General features: G+C 42.7%; 1 protein-coding gene across 1 annotated transcript in view; it reads left to right on the top strand.

Moving 5' to 3' along the window:
- Positions 1 to 23,341, top strand: part of ahrra (aryl-hydrocarbon receptor repressor a) — a 63,880-nt gene that overhangs the window by 34,369 nt on the left and 6,170 nt on the right. Inside the window, exons 4-7 of the mRNA XM_071485753.1 lie at positions 12,864 to 12,982; positions 17,814 to 17,903; positions 21,138 to 21,282; positions 21,789 to 21,922. Coding sequence (XP_071341854.1) covers positions 12,864 to 12,982; positions 17,814 to 17,903; positions 21,138 to 21,282; positions 21,789 to 21,922 — 488 coding nt within the window. The remainder of the gene's footprint in view (positions 1 to 12,863; positions 12,983 to 17,813; positions 17,904 to 21,137; positions 21,283 to 21,788; positions 21,923 to 23,341) is intronic.

The following is a 23,341-nucleotide window of genomic DNA, read 5'->3' as shown; positions in this document are numbered from 1 at the left end:
CTGGCCCCCAAATGGATGGTTCAAACCGAGCAGCAGCTGTGTGTCCTGTTGAAGAATCCTGGAGCAAAACGCCACATCCCCACATGACTCAAATGTATGATGTGTGTGTGAGTGTGTGAGTGTGTGTGTGTGTGTGTGTGTGTGTGTGTGTGTGAGCTCAGATTAGGATCTGGAATGATGAGTGACAGTTTCTGTAAACTGTGACAGTGCAGGTAGTTTCTCTGCTCTCTCCTCTGTGCTCATTTTCAGCGTTTCTCAGTGAGAGGAGAAAAAAAACAAAACAGTTTCTATCACGAACCCCACATTTCAAGAAACAGCTGTTCAGTCTAAATCAGTGATGAACTGAAGTGCCCCTTCACCCAAACCCACCATGTTCCAAATAGCTCTGTCTTATTCAACACTATTCATTATATGAAAGTGCTTTTTATTTATATTGGCACAATTACCACTTGGAATGGCAGAGGCTGGAGGTTGCAATTTGTTGCTATTTATCCAATCATTCACTTTTGCTGTTTACAATATTTCAGCCATTTATGAATTAACTTTGAATTTTTTTAATGTTTTACTTTTAGTCAACTATCAACCATGAATCTATTCCAACTGTTTATCAGTTACATTAACATAACTGTCTGCACTGCTTTTAGCTGAATATCTACCATTCTCCCATAACTTTTCATTGACTGTTAAGACATCTCTACTCAACCGCTCTTCACAGACTGTCATGTTAAGGTTGACTCAGTTTGTAGACATAGATATGTTTTTGAATCAGATGATAATGTCTTTATCTTTGATAAGTTGAGCAACTCAGCTGGTTGGTAATCCAAATAAATGATAGATAGATGGGAAGGTGATGTTGCTGTCAGCTCTGTTTGACAGGGTGTTAAACTATTTCTTTTAGTTTTGTCAAAGTAAGAAAGCTCAACATGTGCTGACATCATAGGACCCTGAACTCCTCAAGTGAAACCCATAAAAAAACACATGAGAATAATTCATTTATATCGTATTAGAATCACTTCACATTACTGTGTAAATCCTACAAGGTTTCATAAGGGAACCAGAGAGACACCCACTGCCTCGCGTGAGCTGCCTGCAGTGACACCACAGTGTTGTGAGCTGCTGATGCTTTCCCAAAATCACAGATATTGCTTGTTCCTGAGACATCCTGAAGCTATTGCAGAGGAATTTCTGTGGTCCTGCTCATAAATCAGGCTTCAGCTGGGCTGGCCTGCACTGTGACATACAGTACAGTACGGTGCAGCTCCAGATAACCTGTTGTGGAAACACGTGTTCTTCAGTTTTACCTCAGATATGTTTGGTTTGAGGTGTCTCGTTGCATTTCGCTTACTGGAAATCACATAATGTGTATGTGTGGAAAAAAAAAAAATCTTTTCTAGCCTCATTCCAACTCAAGCCTTTTAGTGGTTTCTCTCAGAAAAGTTATGATATGTGATTTATGAAGATTTATGCAGAATATCTCAGTGGACTAATTCTGCGTTTGAGACCACAAGACTTCAGCGTGTTTCAAGAGCATTTTGACTAATAAGTACTCACATCTCTCTCGCAGTCAGATTTGATGAGATTTCTGTGAGGAAATCTGGTTGTTGCAACATCGGAGAATAGACGAGATAAGAAAAGTGGAGAGGACAAGAAATTTGAGGTAGATGCAACTTTATTAAATGCACAAGTTGGTCAGGTTCTCATGACAGAAACATTTTATTACACTTAAGGATGGCAAGAAAATATGTAGATGAGTCTCAATGTGAAATAAGCACCTCATAAATCCAGAGTTTGATCTTATCAGTAGCAGACATAAACAACCTTTATTTTTGTCTCATCTCAGGGCACCATGGTTATGAAGAGTTTATCAGGCCAGGAAGTAGAGCCACAGAAAAGCATCTACACTAACCCTTCAAATTAAGTGGCGATGTGGAAACAGCCGAAGTTGAGTCGTAGATAAGTGGATGTGGGCGCCGGTCCAGCGGTGTTGGCCACAGGTCTCAGCTGTGGGGCGACACTAAAGAGCCAGAGTGAAAGTTAACAAGCTGCTCAGCCCAAATGGTGGTTTGCTGAAATACGGTGTAATGTGGGGTTCATTAGTGTGGAGGCGATAATTGCAAGGGTTGTTTTAAAGCGTGTTGCACATTAGGTCCTGATGTTCATGCAGCATTTGTGAGAATTTATGAGTCTTCAGCCTCCCTGAATCTTGACCTCTGGAAACAGTCATGTGAGGACTTTATGCCTCAGCGAATGTTGGTTTTGAAGACTGACAGATACCTGCATCCATTTCTGTTTAATTACATTTCCACCTCTCATCTTGAAAACAAATATCAGATGCATATAATCTCATCTTGCGTTTCATCCAGCTGCTGTCTTTACAAGTGACATAAATCATCTGCCAAATCATCTCACCATCTGCAGATTTCTATATCAATAGCAGCGCAATTCAGCAACTAAACACAGTGGAGCTGTGGTTCTGTTTAAAGACCATGAATCAGCCTTTACTGCAGGGAGAACTTGGTCATGTTAAACTCAGTTTGTTTGATCACTTTTTAAAATTAGAATTGATGAGTAATGTCTGTGCTGTCTATGTGAGCTGTTTAAGCCAAACTGTTTCTTTTTAAGTCAGCTGAGAGAAATGCAGTTTATCCTCCGTGGTCAAGGGTCTGGGGCCTTTTTGTCACCTGACACTGATATAGGGAGGCATGAAGACGATCGCTTCAGTGGCAGTGTCAGTGGTGACTCTTGATTTCCTACAGTATTCAATCTTTTCAGTTGCTTTACTACTATAAAGAATCACTATGGTCTAAATGTATTTTAGGCTAAATCCTGTGTGATAAGCCCAAGGCAGTGAAACATGCAGCTCAGAGTGTGTGTGTGTGTGTGTGTGTGTGTGTGATTCAGGGATGCAGAAGCTTTTGGGTCAGTGGATGGAGACATTCAGTTCTGTCTGCTGACCCTGCTGTGCCCTACTGTAGACTGCGTAGCTGTCCAAAACAATCCCTCTTTTTCTCTGATCCAAACACACACACACACACACACAAACACACACACACGCACTCACCACTGCTTCCGATTTTGCTGCCATGAGAAGCAGAGTCTGATTTAAGGGGACGAGGAGATTTAACCACATGGTGATGAGATCACCAGCAGGCTGAAACACACACACACATGCACACAAACAATCATTGTGTCCTGCGCACACTCACACACAGAGAAGTAACATCTGACCTACCCGTTGTCACACAAACATATGCACGCACAGACACACATTTTTCTCTTTCTGTACTAAGATTTTTGTCTAACATCATTCCTAAACCTCTCTACAGCATAACTGAATTTTCACATATTGCTACAATGACACAGACACACACATTGTGTTAGGTATTCCAGTAAGATGATGACAACCTGTAGCCCTTGCAGCTTAAAGGAAGGAAAAGCCATTTATTTTATGATGTCTTTACACCTGCCAACTGAATCAGTACTGTAAATAATCATTATTATTCTTTATATATAATCAACTTATTCTTTGTGCAGATGATTTTCAATGGAAATGTGAAGCATACACAGGCCTCACTGTATAAAATGAATTTACTTTTCACTCACAAGAAACATGTTTTTAAAATATGGTCAAAATTTATGCACCACATGCTGCATATTCACATCAAATCCACACCTCCAGTTTATAGTGTAGACTGTCTGTTCTTAATATGCAGTTTCTAAGCCCAAGCTCCAATGACCCCTAGAAAGACAACAACACTGAGTACAACTCCTTGACAAACTGACTTTAAAACAGGTGGAATTCAGCCCAGCACTGATCAAACTTCCATCCATGCAGTGTATTGGATATTTCCTCGAGATGGAACATTGAATGTGTCACAGTTGGTGGCTTTGCATGTTCAGTGAGAAAAATTGTCTTCCAATTTAGAGCGACAGCCTGTTTGGAGAGGGCAGACAAGTCAGTGTTTGTTTACACTCTGAAAATCTCCTCAGTTGGTTGGGAATTACAACAGAACACACATGTACATATATACACTCATCACGGTGTAGCATCACGCTAACACCAGATGCCAGGAAGTTGAGTGGTGACTGAGTGGCATCTACAGCAAAGCCCTACCATGCGTGACTCTCCCCTGACTTTGCTTCTTTTAGCAAGCTTGCGTGATCCCACCATCACTCCCCATCAAGCCCTCTGCCTGCCTATATCCTTCACTCACTCACACACACACATATACACAAACACACACACGTCCCCTGCTGGGCGATAACACACGGGGTACATGTCCTCCCTCCCTGTGGCAAATGAAGTGATCGGAGCGAGCGCTGTTAGTATAAACAGGCCTGGATTAGAGTGTTGTGATGACATGCAATGGGCACAGATGGGAGAACGTGAAGTGGACAGTCACGATATGTCCACGTCTGACAGAGGATGTCTTGCTGTCCTCACCTCACTTCCTCTCACCTGTCCTCCCAGAGCTCACATCTCCAGCAAAATACCAGCGATTCCAAAAGAGACGATGACAGTTGCTGACCATCCCCAACACACTGGGTGGACTCAGGGTTTGTCAGCCTTGGTGGAAAAAAATGTTAGTATTGGTACAAATCGCATTCTGAATCCTTTTGAATCCCTTAACCACCACAATTTCCATAACATTAGTTAGTCCATTAGTTAGTCTGACTCAGTTCAAGATACTTTTTTTCTGTTATTTTCTGGGTACATAAAAATATCAAAATGCTTAATAAGATGGATGTTTTTGCTTTGTATGGTCATCTTCAACACTTTTGCCCATCATATTTGAGGTCCTGATGTCAAAGCAGATGAGATGTTTCAGTGAGCAACCACTGCCTAACACCCTGCAACACAGGGCGGAGGTGTTAGGAGAAAGATAGTCAGATTACTGTTGGGTTAGCGTGTCGCTGAATGAATTAGCTCTGTCAGAGGCCAAACTGTGTGTGATATTGTTGCTGAGAAACGCAGGACACCAGTCACCAGTGTTAGTGACGCTGACAGGTGATGCTAATGAAAAGCAAATCAGGCTGAGACGGTGAGGCTGCATACGAATTCAGTCTCATGTTAACTAGTGAAATCTTACTTTTCATCAGAGCTGTAAAGAGAAGGACGGATGGATGTGACAGCATCATGCTATTCATCTAGATGACCTGCTTCACAGATTAGTCCTGGACACACACACACACACACACACACACACACACACACAAGCATAATGATACATAACACCTCTGACTGTGTCTGCTGACTGACATGTTAATGGCTTTCATGGATAAAGCATGAGCAGCATCATGGCTATCACTTGATCCCCCTCAACCCTGGACACATTAACCTCCTCACACTCATTTGATTACATCTTGGTGAGTCTCTGTGTGTATGTGTGTGTCTGTTTACATACACAGTGCACAATAGATCTTGAAAAGTTGAGAAAAATTCTCCTATTTCTCTAAATCCCCATCAGAAATGTTTAAAATCTATCATCACAAAGCTGCTCATTAAATGATAACACTGTGGAGATACGTGGTTTTCGCAGGACGGCAACATTAAGTAGAGTCTCAGTAAAGTATTGTAAAAGTACATCTGTACTCTTTCCACTGTTGTTTCATGGTTAGCACTGTGTGCTCACTTACCCCAGCTCCACTGTGCTGCTCAGCCACCGTGTTCTCTCATTAAAATGATGCTGTCTTCAGCAAATCAACACAACTTGTTGAAGTTGTAAAGTACTCCTTCCATCCCATCTTAGTGGCTAGCATTTGTTTAGCATCGCGTGCTACAGCAGCATTAGTGTAGTCCCTCCCATATGGATTCAGCCTGAGGGGCCATCTGCCCATTATTATTTGCCTCAATGGGCCGAAACGGGACCATAATCTTTTTAACAGATTACCTTCTTGTTATGGAGAGGCAGTATGGATGAAAAAAAAACAAAAAAAGGATCACTGAAGAAATCAACTTTTCATCAAAGGTGTGGTTTGTTTCCACAAAACCTACTGAATTGTTTACAGTGACCACAAAACAGGCAACGGCTGCTTCTAACTGGGACTCGGATGTGAGAGGGATAATCTAAGGCTTGTTGTACTTCTCTGTCCCTGTTATTTAGAATAATGTGAGTGACACTAGTTGGCATGCAACATGAGGAACCAGCACATTGCTAAGGTGGAGTACGTTGTACTGCAGGCTGTAGCCTCCATTCTCCTCTCTGTCTTTCTTTTGCCCTCCTCCCCTCTCAGGCAGGAATGCAGCAAGACTAAAATACAGGGGGAGAAAACTAATAATTATTCCCGGAGTTGTTTGACTTGTCTCAAGTATTTCCTTTTTCAGTATGAATAACCAAGGGAGTCAAACTAGCTGGTGCTTTTTGTAATGAAAGCTACATAATAAACACTTTATGCCTGTTTATCAGTACATTGGTAATGACTGAGGCCTGGATCGAAATGACTCAACTTTTGAGGAACCAAAAAAAAAAAAAAAAAAAAAAAAGAGACAAATCTCTTGTCAGTGTCATTATTTTCTTCCCTCTCTGTTTCCCCACGCAATTCCATTCATACTTATTGGTTCTAAAACATTAAATTGACCTCTCATGTTTCCAAGCCTCCTTTTTGTTTATGTAATGGCCTTTACAGCATCTACATAAAATTTACTATTTAAGTTCAAGCTTTTGGATTTCATACTGCTCATGAAAGCAGAGATTGTGTGAGCACAGAAATATAAGTCTTGTGCTTTATTGTGGCCAGGTGGGGTTCCTGAATGCAACTTTTATTAACCACCAGCTCCCAGAGAGAGCAGCAAGCCGCAGCCATCCTCGTCAAAACAGGAATTCAAGGAGAAGTTATTTATAGAGTCACCACGCAAACACAGGCGGGCATGCAGGACCTGATGTTTCTTACAGTAATGCAGCTGATGAGAATAAAAACACATGCAATGAAAAACACCCTCCTCTGCATGCATGGCACAAAGATGACAAATTTTGATCGTTTTCTAAAATAGAAATTCACTGAGGTGCCCCACAGGGAGACGATTATGTCAATATTTAAAGGAGCCTATCGGAGGAAGTTTGAGATAAACATACAGTAGAAGTGGAAGAGAGCGGAGCGCACACCTAACAATGGAGTTTTCCCTCGACTCCCACTATGTGTGTTTATCTCTGCGCATTCAACCTTCAGAGCGTGCATGTGTGCTGTCATTTGGCCTCCAGGCAGAGCTATTGCTGGGATATATGTGACTCATGAAGGAGTTTATATCCTGAGCTCACCCCCAGGGCCAAGGACGACATTGGGCTAGTGGAATATGTCCGATCCCCAGCAACGGCAGGAAAACTGCAGCGTCTTGTTGTCTTCAATTAGAAAATACACTGTTGCATTCATTTGGGTAAAGTCAAATAAAAAGCTTTCCTGTATAACTGGCTCATCTCACGCAACACATGCTCGAGTGCAGCCTGTGTGTGTGTGTGTGTGTGTGTGTGCAAGTGGAGAGCACAAGCACATTCTCCTTGGGCCTCCATCCATTTGCATTCTGTTAGTTTTTCTAATTGTCTGTATAAATATTGCACCATGTTGGCCTTATGTTGCGGTTAATTTTCCCAAGGCTTGACGAGCCAAATTCAGGAGTGTTTAGACAGCTCTGCATGTGTGTTGCTCTTTCAATGGGTTCGTCAGAAAAGCAATTTTCCCAGAAGACAAACATCATGCTCACATAAAACATGTGCTCCACAATCAGTCATGTTCTCTATTTATAGAAGCAATTAGACGACTTTCATATTACGACTGCTATAATACTCCAGTGTGTGTGTATGTGGAGAAAGCATGGCACCAGTTTTATGATGCGCCGTGGTTGTCAGGCCACATACAGTAGCAGTATACACGCTGCAGAGAAGTTGCCTTACAAGTCTGTTTTGCCCAGGGGCTCATGTGTGGAGACATATTACTCCTGTACAACATGGTGACTAGTGCGTCTGCTTGCCAACCAAAACAGAGAAGTGGAAACAATTGAGTTTACATTCCAACCTGCGTTCTGTGTGATCCCATTTGCTTTGTCATAATATCACTTCCCCTTCTCTCCAGCGTCTAGGTGCACCAGCTCCACATGCACACGCCGCCTGACAAAGAAAATCTCTCGCTCACATTATAATCTCCTCCGGAAGATGAATATTAGTGATTCCTGCCCGGCCTCGGAGAAAAGTACTTTTAGTCGATGTTGTTTTGTTAACAGACAAAGGGAACAGCTCTAAATCCTGGTCAATCCTCTCAACTGTAATCTTATATATCACAGTGGAAACAAAATATTCTCATTCAAAACAATATCAGAAAGATTATAGCCCTCAATCCAACATTAATATTGTGACCAAGGATGATGGAAGATTGAATGACTGTAGTTTAATGCTTATGATGGAACAGAGTCAAAGAAGTGGGGAAAACTCAGCTCCTGTTTGTCTTCAGAAAATTATATAAAAAAAATCCTAGTGTTCCTTTTGCCACATTTCAAAAACAAGGAAGAAGTTGAAGTAGTAAGACTTGGATTTGCACAGGGAGATCTGGACATTTTTGATCTGTGGCATAATGAAGTATTAGCTTCCATTACAGTGCAGGCTTAACCTTTTTGCGGAGCACCATTGAGCACTTGCCAGCAGTCATCAATATTTAACAGCTGTTGCTATTATGAAATTCTTTATGGGCTAATGTGGCTCGCCGGCTTGCACGCAAGGCCTTGGCTGTCCGCCAGCAGCCTGTCAGGAGGAAGGGGGGGAGGATTGACAGACGGCTCGCTCGCGTGACAACCAGCCCTTGATCAGCCAGCTTCTCTCTCTCTCTCTCCCTCTCTCTCTCTGTGTTGGTGTTGCTTTCTCCGCTGTGGATTTCCTGTGCCTGCAGAGAGAGAGAGAGCGAGAGAGAGAGAGAGAGCGAGAGAGAGAGAAGAAGTGCGCTGAGGGAAGGGGGTGGGAATAGGCAAAGGAGGTGGCTGTAAGCCAATCCAACCTCAACACACACATATGCACACACACACACACAGTTTTCTCTACTCACGCAAGCCTTGTGAGAGGGGGGGTGGACTGCTGCGCTGCACAGCCCTCGCATGCTCAGGTCTGCAGCTCTTCTTTGCAAGCCAAAAACACAACAGAGGATCTGCTGCCAAAAGATGGCAGCCATGCTGCTGAAATCAGAGCGCAACATGAAGATAACACGGATGTGAGACATTGGAAAAACTGAGAAAAGTACATTTCTGCTTAAGTCCTGCATTAAAAATGTCGCTTCACTAACACTTAAGGAGTATTTGTAAATACATTTAATGTATCGAATAAGGCAGAAAAATCCCTGTAAATTCTACTGAACTATTTAACTATATTGTAGCACTGGGATTTTCATTATTTATCCATTAACGTGGAAGTAGGTGTGTGTAATGTGTAAGTTTTAACTATTTTTATTTAAGGTGCATTATGGGTTTTTTTTTAAATCATCATATGTTTTGTATGTTAAATCACATGAAATTAACCTGTAAGATAACAAGTAAGTGAGCACAGAACAGTATTTTATATTTCTTTTATTAAAATGACTTATTTATAACCTCAAATAGAATTGCATTAATTTCAGCTACAAATTCTTTGTAACTGTCCCAGCTTCAAGCTTTTAAAGAGGGCACCACCTGTCTGACTCGATGTGCAGGTGTGTGTGTGTGCATGCTGGTGTAGGTCCCGGGTTCAAACTGTGCAGCAGTTAGTGTTGTGTCTACGAGCAGCCGTGTATGAATACTTACCTGCTCCTCACTGCACATTGCTCTGGAGAGGAGCATGAACTACAGAACGGACCGGGGGTATTATCCACCATCCAGCTCCAAATGCTGCTCTTGTCCTCACGGTTTACACAAGTGTTTGAGTTGTGCAGCACTCTTCAGGAGCACGCTTCAACACAGTGCCGTGCCATTCGAATCTAATGCTCTAATGTACAGGGCTGTATTGAAATATTCATCCCCTGCATTTTCCATCATTTCTATCATTTTGTGAGACCCTTCTTTGTGTATCATTATCCCCAGAATAAAAGCATGTCAGTGACACTGTGGGCCCAGAGAGACAGCTGCCCCCCACCTCCTTTCCACCAGTCTCTCTACACTTATAGAGAGTTACTTTTTTTTTCTCTTTTCTGTTTTCTCGTCATATCTCTCTCTTTTGGGCTGTTATTGATAGCGTGGGAGGAAGTGGCTTCAAGAGAGGGTGTTGAAAACAGACAAACACACCCAGGCTGTGCTGTACACACTGTGCTGTATCCACATCCTTCATGGCCAAACTCACCTCACCCCCTAGAGGCTGCACAGATTAATACCCGATTAATGAGGCCTGTGTCTTAAACTCACAGACACAAACACTCACACACTCCTCTAATGTGTAAGTCACTGGCAACACCGCTGTTTCCCCTTATCATGAGGTAGAGACACCACAGGTACTCAAGCAGTCACTCACAAACCTCATCAGGTTTTATTACAGATCTTTCCTCACTTCTCATCTCTTCCCACCATGTTCACTTCTATGCTATCATTATCTTATCAGACTCACCTAATGTCATCTACAGGCCCTCATCCAAGGTGTTCTCTGAGGCAAACGAAGTCCAGAGACAACTGTGACTTAATTTTGCAAACTGAGGGATACTGTAGCTCAATATTTGCTGGGTGGTCCCCAATATTCTGTGTACTCAGTGGAAGTGGAAAGACAGACCTGGCCAACTACAGGAGCTAGACACTTTCAGCCTCACCCTTTGGCAGCATCTGCACGCTGCTCCTTTCCACTTTTTACTTAAAGCTTGTCCTCACACAGAGCATATAAACGCCTCGCCATTACCTACTCTGTTTTCCTTTTTAGACCAGAGAGGGAGAAAATAGAGGCAAAGAAAAGCAAACCTAAAGGCTTTATTCAGCACCAAGCGGTGCTGAATAAAGCCTGTATTGTCAGCAGAGGAAGTGCTAGTGCCGATAATTAATCATCCCGTATATTTGTCTTTCCTGACGCCGCATCCTCTCCAAAAGCTGCCGTAAGAGAGAAAACAAAAACACATGAGGCGTTGAAGGAGTAAAATAAAGACGCTTATTAGATTCATTTCCCTCTGCAGTGGTTTCCACTGGCTGGATGATAGTGCGGTGAATGAAGAGAATGGTTTTGTGCGTATGTCTGAGTCTCTTTATTGGTATGTGTTTGCACCTTGCTGAGGCCATGACAAAATACTTTACATTATTCGTGACATTTCTGAATTTGTGGAGTCGCCTGTTGGTGCTTTTATCAGCCTCTGACCAGGTTTACGATTTCAGTCTTTGCTTCGACATATAGCGTGAATAAACCTGCTGTTGCTGTTAAAGTGGAAATAAATGATTAAACATGAAAAAAATTAATCCTGACAAAATGTATGGATGGAAAAAAAAACAAAACAGGCGCATTAGCTTTGCGTGCTTCAGGGTGGAATTAAGAGCAGGGGAAACTCTTCCAGCATCACGAAATCGGTTGTCGATCGCCTGCAATGCTGAGTTGAACAAAGGAGAGATGATGAGGAGGAGGAGGGTAGAAGAAGGGTGGATGGATGGATGGGGGGGAAGAGGGACAGAGGAGATGGTGGGTTTAAGGGGGAGGAATGGAAGTGGTAATGGGGTTATTTGTTGGGGGTGGGGTCAATAGGAAGCATCGGAAGATTCATACATACATATATAGTTTTTCATAATGAGGCTGGGGTGTGTGAGTGTGTGTGTGTTGCGTGACTAATCCGTGCCTGCTACAATGAGTGACGGAGTGAGGGGCTGATCTCTTGGAGTGAGCCACATGCCCCCTGACAGCACACCCATAAGAGAAACACGCAAACATGCCTCCAACACGCAACACACACGTCACCAGTGCACATGTGACAGTTCTGCACGCCACAGTTCTACAGGCTAATTGCATGTGTAGCAAGCAGGCCCCTCTCCGAGGGGGGGGTGCATATGGTTGGCGATTGATCAGGGACTTATTTGGAATATTTTTGAGATAGATGTAGATATTTTTACTTCAGTAAAGATCAGACGGCACAGAGGAGCAGGTGTGTGATGAAGAAACACAGTCGAGCGTTTGAAGAGGTCACACTGTTCACTCAGTTCAGCTTAAGTTTCTTCCTTTTTATCTGAACACTGGGTCTCAGAATACAGGGGTATATTTTACATACTGTAAAACCCTTTATAAACCCCTATATTCACTTTTCAGAACAATTAAAAACTTCTGACAGTGTTTTGGTCACTTCTTTTGCTTCTATGACACTTCCTTCAGGAAACTTTTAAATAGAAAATAAATGGATTTTCTTATTTCATTCACAGGTTGCATAAAATTTGCTTCAATAAAAAAAGCATAAACTGATATTTTTTCCTGTGTGCACAAGCCTGTGCTGCATGAGCATCCACATGTTCCTGCGTTCACACTGCTCGACAATCACCCAGACAAATGCACCTCACGCTGTCCCTTGTCTCTGAACCAGAGCTGTCCATGTGCATGTAGCAGTGTCATGTGAGAGCAGTCCTGTAAACTCCTGAAATCCTCCACTGTTTTGTCTTGTTAGACAGACCCACCACAAAGACTAGTACCTGGCATTAGTGCTGCGCAAAAAGAGACATCCTGGTCTGTGTGTGTGCTCTGTATTCTGTGTGCAGCAGTACAATATATGAAAGAATCTGGCTGATGTGAGGGGTGCTTTATTTTACTTTCCTGGGCTTATGTGCGGCAGACATGAGCACATACCCCTCTTGTATAAGGTTGAGGTTAGAGTTTTCATTTTTTACACCCTTGAACCCGCTGGTTGCTGTTAGTTTATTATAACTGAGTCTCTTGTGCCAGCCTATTTACTACTTTCTATTTTATTTCTTATAGCAAACCAAGAGAAGACCTCCAGGAAGCACATCATCAGCACAGCATCCTCTAACCCTGAACCCAGGAAAGACAGTCTTCCACTGGGCACCAGCATCAATGAAAGCGGCCTCCTCCTGGAAGTAAGAAACCACATGGCTGTTGTTTGTATGTGTTTCTTGTGGAATATTTCAGTGTGTGTGTGTGTGTGTGTGTGTGTGTGTGTGTGTTCATATAACCATTGCTCACGTTGACTTGAAGAGATAATATCATGTGTATGCAAATAGGCATTTTAATAAAATGATATCAGTTTTTCCTCGTCAATGAAACGATGCGCGCTCGCCAGCTTGCATACATGGCGGTCAGGAGACCATTTGGGTCTGAGTGAGTGAGTGTGAATTGGGAAAAGGGAGGGGGGTGGTTCATGTGTGTTTGTGTGTGTGCCCTTCGCCCTATGCCCTGACCCCTTTTTCGGAGCTGTGGTGTTGCGTGACATACGGGTGAGACAGGCGTGTCAGAGCTGATGAAGGAGGTGGGGATTCACACACGCTGGCAGCTTGGGAAGCCAGTGAAGTGTGTGCATGTGTGTGTGTGTGTGTGTGTGTGTGTGTGTGTGTGTGTGTGTGTGTGCATCTCTGTCTGAATGGATGTGGTCGTGTGTGAAAGTGAGCAGAAGAGAGTGAGAAGAACACACCATGACTGTCAACAGCAATCAGTGCAAATATAAGATCTGTGTTTTGTCACTTGACCTCTGACCTTTAATCAGACTGTGACTATAGATTAATTATGACTGCAAATATTTCACTTAATTTGGAGAGCAAGTTATTTCTTGTTACTTGGACATGATAACAGGACCCCTGCACAGACGCCCCCCCCCCCCCCCCCCCTCCCGGCCTTAGCACAGGGGGGCGTCTGTGCTGAGGCCATCAGAGCTGAGAGGTTGTCATGATCAGACATACAGCAGCATGTTACATGAGAACTGCTCAAGCATCAGGTCATTGTTACACACTCAATATCCTAATGGCTATCTGTCAAGCAACAAATTATGACACTGATTACTGGCCAACAACTATGTGCGCCCTCACACACACACACACACACACACACACACACACACTCACACTCACACACACACACACACACAGAGCAGGCCTGATCCACTGATGCTTCTCTTAACGTGTTAGGTTGTCTCAATGGGACGGTAAACAAAAGGCTAGATTGACCGTGGTGATGTGCCGCCTCCCATTGCGTGACTCAACCTGTGCCAGGCCTCATAGCAAACGGTGCTTTAGTTGTTATGGTGACGGGATCCCAAGACAGGGAGGGGATGGATATTTGTGTATGTGTGTGTTTGGGGGTATTGTATGTCTTAAGTGATCGTTATAGTATCTGTGCTGAGGTGTCTATGTTCGACAGCTGCATCTGCATGTGTGTGTCTGTGTACTGACGTCTGACCAGTAAGATATACATTCAATGTCAAATATATTGGATAATTTATTGTATATATTGTATTAACAATATTATCATATGTAATTATAACAACAATAATAATATGTACAGTATTATCTTTATATAATATATGTTGTATAAGAACATCTACAGTACTGAGGCACAGCAGTGCTTGGAGGTAAATACTGTCAGCTTGCTAACATGCTCACAACAATGACAACATGTGCATTTCCATCCACCTGATTTAATGCACATTTTTAATTTTCACATAAAAAACCCTTATAGAAACAATGGAAATATTAATACTCTAATATTCTTTGGTAGGACGCTCCCGTTAGCATTTATCATCCTAGTTTAGTATGTTTATCTCATTCGTTTTGCAGGTATTTTGTATTTTGAAATATTTGACAAACTGAAGCATTAATCCGATGAAAGGTTAAAGCATCATCAAAGTTTTCCTAGTTCATTCACAGGGGGACACGGATATTTGCAACAAACATCACAGCAATCAATCAAGACAAAAAAATTCACTCAAAACAAAAATAATGTGAACTTCGTGGTTGCACTAGAGGAGAAGTCAGGATTCACATTCTGGGCACCGTGAATGTGCAAATCAGATTTCATGGCAGTGCAGATATTTCAGTCTGACTGACCTCAGCATGGCCTAGAACTTCAATAAAAATTAATATAGACTTTAATTTCTGTACAACAAAGTGTCCCACATGTGATACTCCCTGTACACAGGACATGGAAACTCACTGGCTGATATTGAACATCACTCACTGTATAAAAAATTGCATGCTGTTGTAATGTCCTGACCTCATAATCACTGCTTTCATCTCACTCTGATGGCGAGACAGCAGGAAAACCAGAGAAACCTGTCGAAACAATGAGACAAGGCCAACCCATGACCACCACCATTACTCCCTCTCCTCCTCCTCCTCCTCCTTCTCCCCCTCCCTCCCAGATTCAGGGAACATATATTTTATTTTGGGCTCTGCATGCAAAGCGTCTCCTAAGATTTGTAAGTCAAAGCTTTTAGTCTCCCTGGGGTGCTGTAGTTGCAGATCTGTGGTGGAGCAGGCCAGCAGCAGGTGCCTGTTTCCATTACCTAAAGGCTTTAGTATGTGAGGAACTGAGGGAAATGTGAATGGAGAAAACACACAAACAGCATGCAGCACAGTGCAGCCAGTATCAATTTGTTCTCTCTTTCTTTCTATTTTTCTTTTCCGACTCTAAAAGAACAAGAGCTGATCAGATGTGCTTGGTTGTTTTTATAATGAAAATAGATGAATTGTTGTTCTGTCCTGCTCAGTATCTGTGAAATAAATTGTAAATGGTCTGTCCTATTCCAATATAAATGATAAGTATTCCCATAATGGTTTGGATGTGAAAAATATATGCACTTTATCCATCTGTAATGTATTTCCTGTTCCATGTTGGAAAGCAAGTCAACCTCCAAAATATAGCGTTTGCCTGCACACACTGTTTCGGGTCACAAGTCCAAAGCCTGTTTGTTCCAGGGGAATAAAAATGTCAAAGTCATTTAAAAAGAAAACGTGTTGCAGAAATTACCATGGCCTTTCAGTGACTGGAAAGAGGAGTGGAGAAAGGTGAACTGGCTAAATAAACTGAGATGAACCCACCATGTAAATTCTGGCCTTTTCATGGCCTTGTAGGAACTCATAAAGGCAACATCACATTCCAGTTTATTAGGACATTTTTATGCCCATTGTTTTGACACAAATTCCAGATCACTGAGTTGTTTAAGCTTCACATTTCCCATTCTCTGTAACTGGACTGTAAACGTCTCAGTACAGTTCACATGGATATGAATGAATCAGATCCATTTTTATTAGACGAGCAATATGACAGCTTTGTGCTGCATTACACAGCAAAACGTTTCACAGGCTAAATACCTTTTCCCACTCAGGACATATGACTTTTGATTAGTTAAGATCCCATAGTGAAATTCTTGGCCTGAAAACCAATCCTTTTTATATGTTCAGCTCTGAAAAGACATGCTGTTACCAGAGTGACCAACAAAATAAATTATACTAAGCTGTATTGATTCCACAATACCCTAAGCTTCTCACTTGTTGTTGGACAAGTTACTTTCTTGTCCAACAACATCTGCTTCCACAGCACTAAGAACCTGGGTCTCATCTCTGTCCCCCCTCCCCATCGGGTTTTTCAGATGTTGTCGTATTATAGTCCAGATATTTTTCTGCCACAGTGTCACTTTGTCAAACACCTCTAGGTTTTAGGACTACAAATTGCTCTGCCCAGAGAGAGATATCAGAGTACACTGCGTGGTCAGGAGCATGTGCAGTGAGCAGAGCATTACACTCAGGCAATCAGATCACTGCTGGGGGAAGCTAAGAGAGGGAGATGTAGAAGAGAAGTGAGTATGAGTGTGAATTTAGAGGCCACAGGGAAATATACCACATAAAACACACACACACACCAGGGAAGACCTGCATAGTCTCGCAGTAAAATAGAGGTGACACACTCTGGCAGCCACAGTCACGCAAGTCAAGTAGCTCTGCAGTTGTCACGCTATCGCAGCTGTGTGCACAAACACACACACACATACACACACACACGCACCCTGGAAGACCTCTCCCCCTCTTCCACATCTCCTTCCTGTGCTGTCTCTTTTTACTCACACCCTTGCTCCCCTCTTCATCAATCCATCCCTCCTCATATGACTGAAGCCAGTTATGTATTTATTTAAAATTTTCTTTTTAATCAACACTTGTCTCTGAAAGCTGTGCTGGCCAAACACATTATTCCCCTTGTGTGCACAGGAATGAGGCTGTGTTTGTGTCTGGAGTTTCTCCGCTTTTAATCTGCGTGGTTAGTATCAAAAATCAAAGCATGTTACCAGTCAAACAGACTGAATTATCAAGGTTTCTAACTTATGAAATTCATTACTTTAAAGGGGAGCAGATCGGTATGTGTGTCATCTTCAAGTTAACTGCTTAAAAAATACCATCAATCTAAATCCTCCCAAGAATATTCTGAAAAGTGTTTCAAAAGCAGTAGTTTGCATTACAAATCAGAAAGCTTTATATGGCCCTCTCAGCTCCATCACCATCTGTCTTTCATTCCTTCTCCAGTGTTGTTATTATTCTATCTTTTGTTCCATTTTTACTGTTATTTAATTGGAGAATTATGGAAAGAATGACATAAATTGAACATGGTGCTATAAAAAAATGTCTGGCTCAAGTCAAACTCTGGCTGCATTTTGTCTCTGGCTTAAAAACACAATTGCACAGTAATGACTGCAGCCACAGTTGGTTCTCTAATGAAACCTCCTGACTGTTGCCCTGTGTCACTGCTGGGTGCAGGCTACATGTGAATGCTGCCACCTGAAGTTCACTCTGCAAAGATGGCACAGATAAGATTCTGTTGTTTGTGTTTGTTAATTATGTATTTGTTTTACTTGAGTTTATTTTCTGCATGAGCTGCCCTGAGTCACAGCTTATTTCTGTCACTGTGTGTGTGTGTGTGTGTGTGTAGTCTCTGACAGGCTTTGCCTTGGTGGTGAGCAGTGATGGGATGGTCTTTTACGCCTCCTCAACCATTGTGGATTATCTGGGATTTCATCAGGTGAGTTGAACTCAGTAATATATGTTTGATGATGTACTGTAACATACTGTTTAATGAACGTATCAGATGTTTGGAAAGTGGAGATGTTGGAAAAACAGGGTGTGTTGTTCGTTCCTGTCCCGGTCACATTAGCAACACAACTCATCATGTTTTTGACAAATCGTCAGTCGCCCAAAGGCCTCCTGTCTGAGGCGGAGTCAACTTGAACCCATAAAACTATTTCAGGAATTTCAGCACCTGACAATTTCAGGTTTCTTTCTGTGTTGTTGTCCTCTTCTTCTCTTCTCCTCTGTTGCTGCTCACCTTAAAAGAATTAGTTTGACTTTTTTTGGGAGATATGCATATTCACTTTTTTGTTGAGAGTTATGTGAGAAGATTGGTGCCGGTTGAATGTCCATATGGTAAATATATAGCTGGAGCTAGCAGCTGGTTAGCTTAGCTTAGCATAAACACTGGAAACAGGGGGAAACTGCTATTCTGGCTCTAAAGGTAACTGCTAAAGCTCAGTGATAAACACTTTATATCTTGCCTTGGTGTTTCTTCCTGTTTCCTAGTCTCACATAAATATGAGAGTATTCTCAATCTTTTAATCAACCTCTTGACAAGAAAACAAATATTAGCTTCTTTCCTAAGATATCAAATCATACTTGAATAGCTTTATTACTGTACAGTAAATTCCCAATCAAAAACACACATAGCCTCTCTAAAGGGTTTGACTCAACATGTGTCTGGGCTCTGCCATGATTCAGCTCATTCACCGCTATCCTTATTTCACCCTCAGCTGACTTGTCTGTTCTCCTGCATCCATCCCTTTCAACTTTCTCATCCCCTCATCCCTCAGTTAATGAGCCTGAGTAAAAAGCCTCTCTCTCTCAGCCGCCTCCCTGCTGCCTGATCACTCTGTCTAGAGGGCAGAGTGAACCAAAGAGGCCACAGAGAGGTGAAGACCTCTGTTTCACCCTGAGATACTCTCTGTGGGTGTCTGCATATGTGTGCGTGTGTGTGTGTGTCTGTCTGTGTGCAGCCACTGATAAGTCACCAACGGTTTAGCTTCCTTCCTCTCTGGCAGCAAAACCCAGCCAGTCATTAATTATGGATGATATCAACACGGGCCTGCCTGTCCTGCGATGCTGAAATCATCCCTCTCCTTCAAAACCACAAATAAAGTGCTTTTCACTGTTAAAATCCCTCCTTTGCCCTCATGTTTGCTCACACACAGACACACACACAGCAGACCGATACTTTGAAGAGAAATTCTTCTGCTACAGCGCTCCCACTTGGCTTACAAGCAGATGGGGGCAATAAGCCCAGAACCATGAAATTGACGTGAAAACCAGAGTAGTCTGAAAGATCCTGCCACAGTGTGTGTGCATGTGGGTGCGTGTGTGTGTGTGCGCAAGGTGGCATGGGAGCGACTAAACACAGACAAAAGAAATTAAAATTGTAAAGTGCATGTAAGATATAAGTATAAGCATGTGTCTACTCTTTAATTTGGCATGTCCTACAGTTCCATGTATTTCTCTTCAAATGAGCAGCAAGCGAAATTTCAAAATATTTCAAACGTTCAACATGAATTGAATTAGCAAAGCCTGTGGCAGCTAAAGTTTGCCAAGACCTAATGTGGACAAGAGGCTGGCTACGCTAACAGCTCTGTGAGGCTCTTCATAAAGCACAGCTGCTTTATGCACAGATGAAAACATATGCTCATATTGTTGCTATGTCACCACCATGGATTTACAGACATTTCATTAAAAGCCAAAAATGTTTTTTTGTTGTCCTCAGGATTGGGACAGTTTCATGCTGCCTGAGCTACTGATGGAAAACAAAGAAATGCACTTGACAAAACTGAAATTCACCAACTCATGTCAACACAACCACAACAGGTTGTTTGTGTATAAATGGCTGATTCAAAGTCAGTCCTCACATGCTCTAGAAGAAAGAGACGATGTATTGACAAGCGCCAAACTTGACTGTGAGCTGAGCCAAAGCATCCCAGCATGCAAAGCAGTCAAAACCTTTTGCGTGATAAGGTGATGTGCAATCACCAGAGGCAGAAAGTGTGGTTGACAGTGAACAAATCCTTCTTTAAATACTCACAGATCATCACGCTATAGTTCAGAAACTGTCATCAAAACGCTCTCTTAGACTTTCCCACATGTTCAGCTGTTGGTTGTTTTTAAGTCACATACTTTGCCACTAAGGCCTTGACAACATGTCACGTAATTTTGAGCCCACAATTGTAGTCAGAAAGACACTTATCCCTAATATACCACAGGAAAAAAAAAAAAGAGAACGCTTCACTAAGTAGCACCACAAGAAAGCCCTGGAGAAGAGCAGAAAACCTCCACTGGCCTTTGATCCCATTTGTTACTGGGGCAGTTAGCCTTTGAAGGTCAGCGAAAATATCACTTATTCTCCATTTTTTCCTCTTCTTTTCCTCCCTGTGTTTTTTACGAGAAACATAAACAATAGTCACTCGATCCGTCTGTCTGCCTGACTGCCGGTAGGGAACCAAACCACAGGACGAAGCGCTGCTGAGGACGGTGGGAACAGATTGTGTTTTCAGAGGCAAGCGATCAAAAACCCTCGCGTGCCACCAGTGTGGAAATTATGGAGAGAGTGCAGGGAGGAGGGAGAGAGGGAAGACGGGAAAGTTAAACATTTTAGTGAGGAATCTGTCATGGAATGACAGAAAGCACAGCTATAGCTGGAAAAGAGAGAGAGGCATGACGAGAGTGGGCTGGAACCTGACTCACTCTGTGTGAGTGGATGGGGAGGGTGAGCTGGGCTGGACTGCCATTCGGGAGCCAGTGTCACGCGATGTTTGACAAACACAGCTGCCCTCCCTGGCCCTGCAGCTGGCCTTACACTCTTACTGCACCGGGTAAATGCTACTGCCTGTGTGTTTATGCAGGTATATATGCATGTACAGTAAGTGTGCATGCATGTTTGTGTGACCATGTGTACATTGTGTGTGTGATGGGGGAAGCAGACTGAGTGTATCTGAGCAGTACTGACAGGAATCTCCCCTCCAATCAGCAGCTACCAGCTGCACTGACAGCACTGAGCAGCAAAACACAGTGTGTGGATGGTGCTGTGAACACACAGTCTCATGTGTGTGAACTCAGAGGAGATGACATGACTGAGACTAAAAGTTGTGATTATGAACATGTGTTGTTTGTTCAACACATTTTCTTGACATACTAACCAAAATCTACTGGGCTGTCCCCACAGACTGACGTGATGCACCAGAATGTGTTTGACTACATCCACATCGACGACCGTCAGGAGTTCAGACGCCAGCTCCACTGGGCCATGTGTCCTCCACAGCACCAGGGGACATCAGCACACCAGGACAACCAGTTAGCTGCAGGGACTGGTGAGTGGTTCAGCCGTGGATGTGGTGATGACTTCTTCATCAAATATTTTACTCCTGTTTGATTTGATTTTTGAGGTTCTGCTGGTTATATCTGAGCCAGATCTACAGTATATCTACAGTGTATTGTATTGTAATGATGGTCACACTGTGAGAAATCCTGACACATATGTTAATGTGAGAATTTAAGGAGATGCCTTTGTGAACAATAAAATCTAACGAGCAAAACCAGAATACAACCAACAGCTTAATGAAGAGACTTCAGTATTTCCTTCTCTAAAATACAACAGCAGAATCTGTCACTAACATCATTCACTGACTGATATCCTTAGGTTATGAAAACTCACATAATTCATTTTGCCTTCAATTGTCCTGGAAGAGTAGATTGCAGATTATTAGTAGCTTATTATTGTTGATTTTTTTCTCCTGCCTGCAAAGCACTTTATAGACCTGCCTCACACGTTACTATACAAATTAGATTATTCTTTTCCTCCTCCATCTTTTTCTAGGTGAGGACTTTGTAGTCAACAGCCAGTTTCACTCTCTGGAGGCAGGGGGAATTCCTCCTGAGCTCTCCTGCTTTCTCAACAGATGTTTCATAGCCAGAGTCCGATGCCTCTTGGACAGCACCTCTGGATTCTTGGTGAGTGGCCTGAACCAAACTGCCAGCTAACCTCAACAGTAACTTCAGTTTTCAATGCACTAAAGTTTATTCAAAACATAAAAAGTGAGCATCAAGAAAAAGCTGCCTGCTGTCTGGGAGAAGACCCGTGCCTATAAAAAATATTATGATCCTTTGGTGCAGCAAAACTTCATTTTTAATCGTAGTGTGCAGAGTTATTTATAGTTGTATTGCAAGGCATTATAAGGTAATTGGGTGCTTGAACATAGCAGCAGAATAGCAGCCTGGTTCTTCCCTCATGGCTGTGACTAGAGTGGTTTGGAGACCAACAGTGGAAAAGCTTGGGGCCCTGATGACAGAGCAACAAGAATATGGGTTTGGATCATTTCATCAGGGTCATCAGAGTTCACTGTCACCAAGTCTGCTATGGTTGCACTGATGCTGGCCGCACAACTGAAATTCTAGATGGCAATTTTCTGACATAAACTGTAGGCACTTAAAGCCAAGTAGTGAGCAAATATTAGTAAGATGCTTTCCTCATCAGTCAACATGATCAGTGTTCATTCTGTAAGCAAATAAAAAGTCTAAGCTTTAAACCTTGTCAAAAGAATAAAATTAAATGCTTTATTGAGCATCCCTGCTGTTTCTTTGAGACACAGCCACAGTGTGGCTCTATGAATGGTGAAGTCAGTCAGTCAGTCCACCACTTAGTCCACTTGGCTAATGAGTCTCAGCCTCAACTGCACTGTGTTTAGAGCTAATTAGCAAATGTTAGCAAGCTAACAGGCCAAACTAAGATGGTGAACCTGGTAATACCAAGTACATATCAGAATGTTAGCATTGTAGCTGTGAGCACGTTAGCATGCTGAAGCATCTGACTGTAAATGAAGATGGACGTAGCCTCCGTGACATCATCCCCAGGTTTCTGAAGAGTGGTTTTGAAGCTCAGAGTGGGCTGCTCCACCGTCGCCATCTTGGCAGTGCCTGACTCTGGTGGGGCATGACTTCAGTGCATGAATGTTTATTGCAAGCATACGCACACCCACCTGTCAGTCAAAGTGGCCACACCCCCAATTACTCAGGATTTTAAGCTTTAATAAAATTTGTGAGTTGTATTAAAATTCTCCTCCATGAAGGAGGAAATGATCTCTAGAGACCAGAACAGCTTTTGTACCAGGCTGTAAACATGTTTCTTTCTGCTGTAAAGTTGGACATTTGAACATGGGAGTCTATGGGGACTGACTCACTGCTGGAGCCAGACTCTAGTGGTTATTAGAGGAACTGCAGTTCTTGGTACTCCCATGTTGGCTTCATTTTACAGCCCCAGGGGTCACCGCTTGGTACAGTGTCACAGAGCCGCTAACATGGCTGTGGACTCTTAGTCTTATTCAAATATTACTGTGCGAGATGTGGTCACTGGTGGATGTATGGTTATTCAGT

Source organism: Trachinotus anak, unplaced genomic scaffold (genome assembly GCF_046630095.1).
Source record: "Trachinotus anak isolate AG129_WGS33_773 ecotype Australia unplaced genomic scaffold, CSIRO_AGI_Tana_v1 ptg000009l, whole genome shotgun sequence".
NCBI lineage: Eukaryota > Metazoa > Chordata > Actinopteri > Carangiformes > Carangidae > Trachinotus > Trachinotus anak.
Note: the sequence above shows the minus strand (reverse complement) of the source record. Positions and strands in the feature narration are given on the sequence as shown.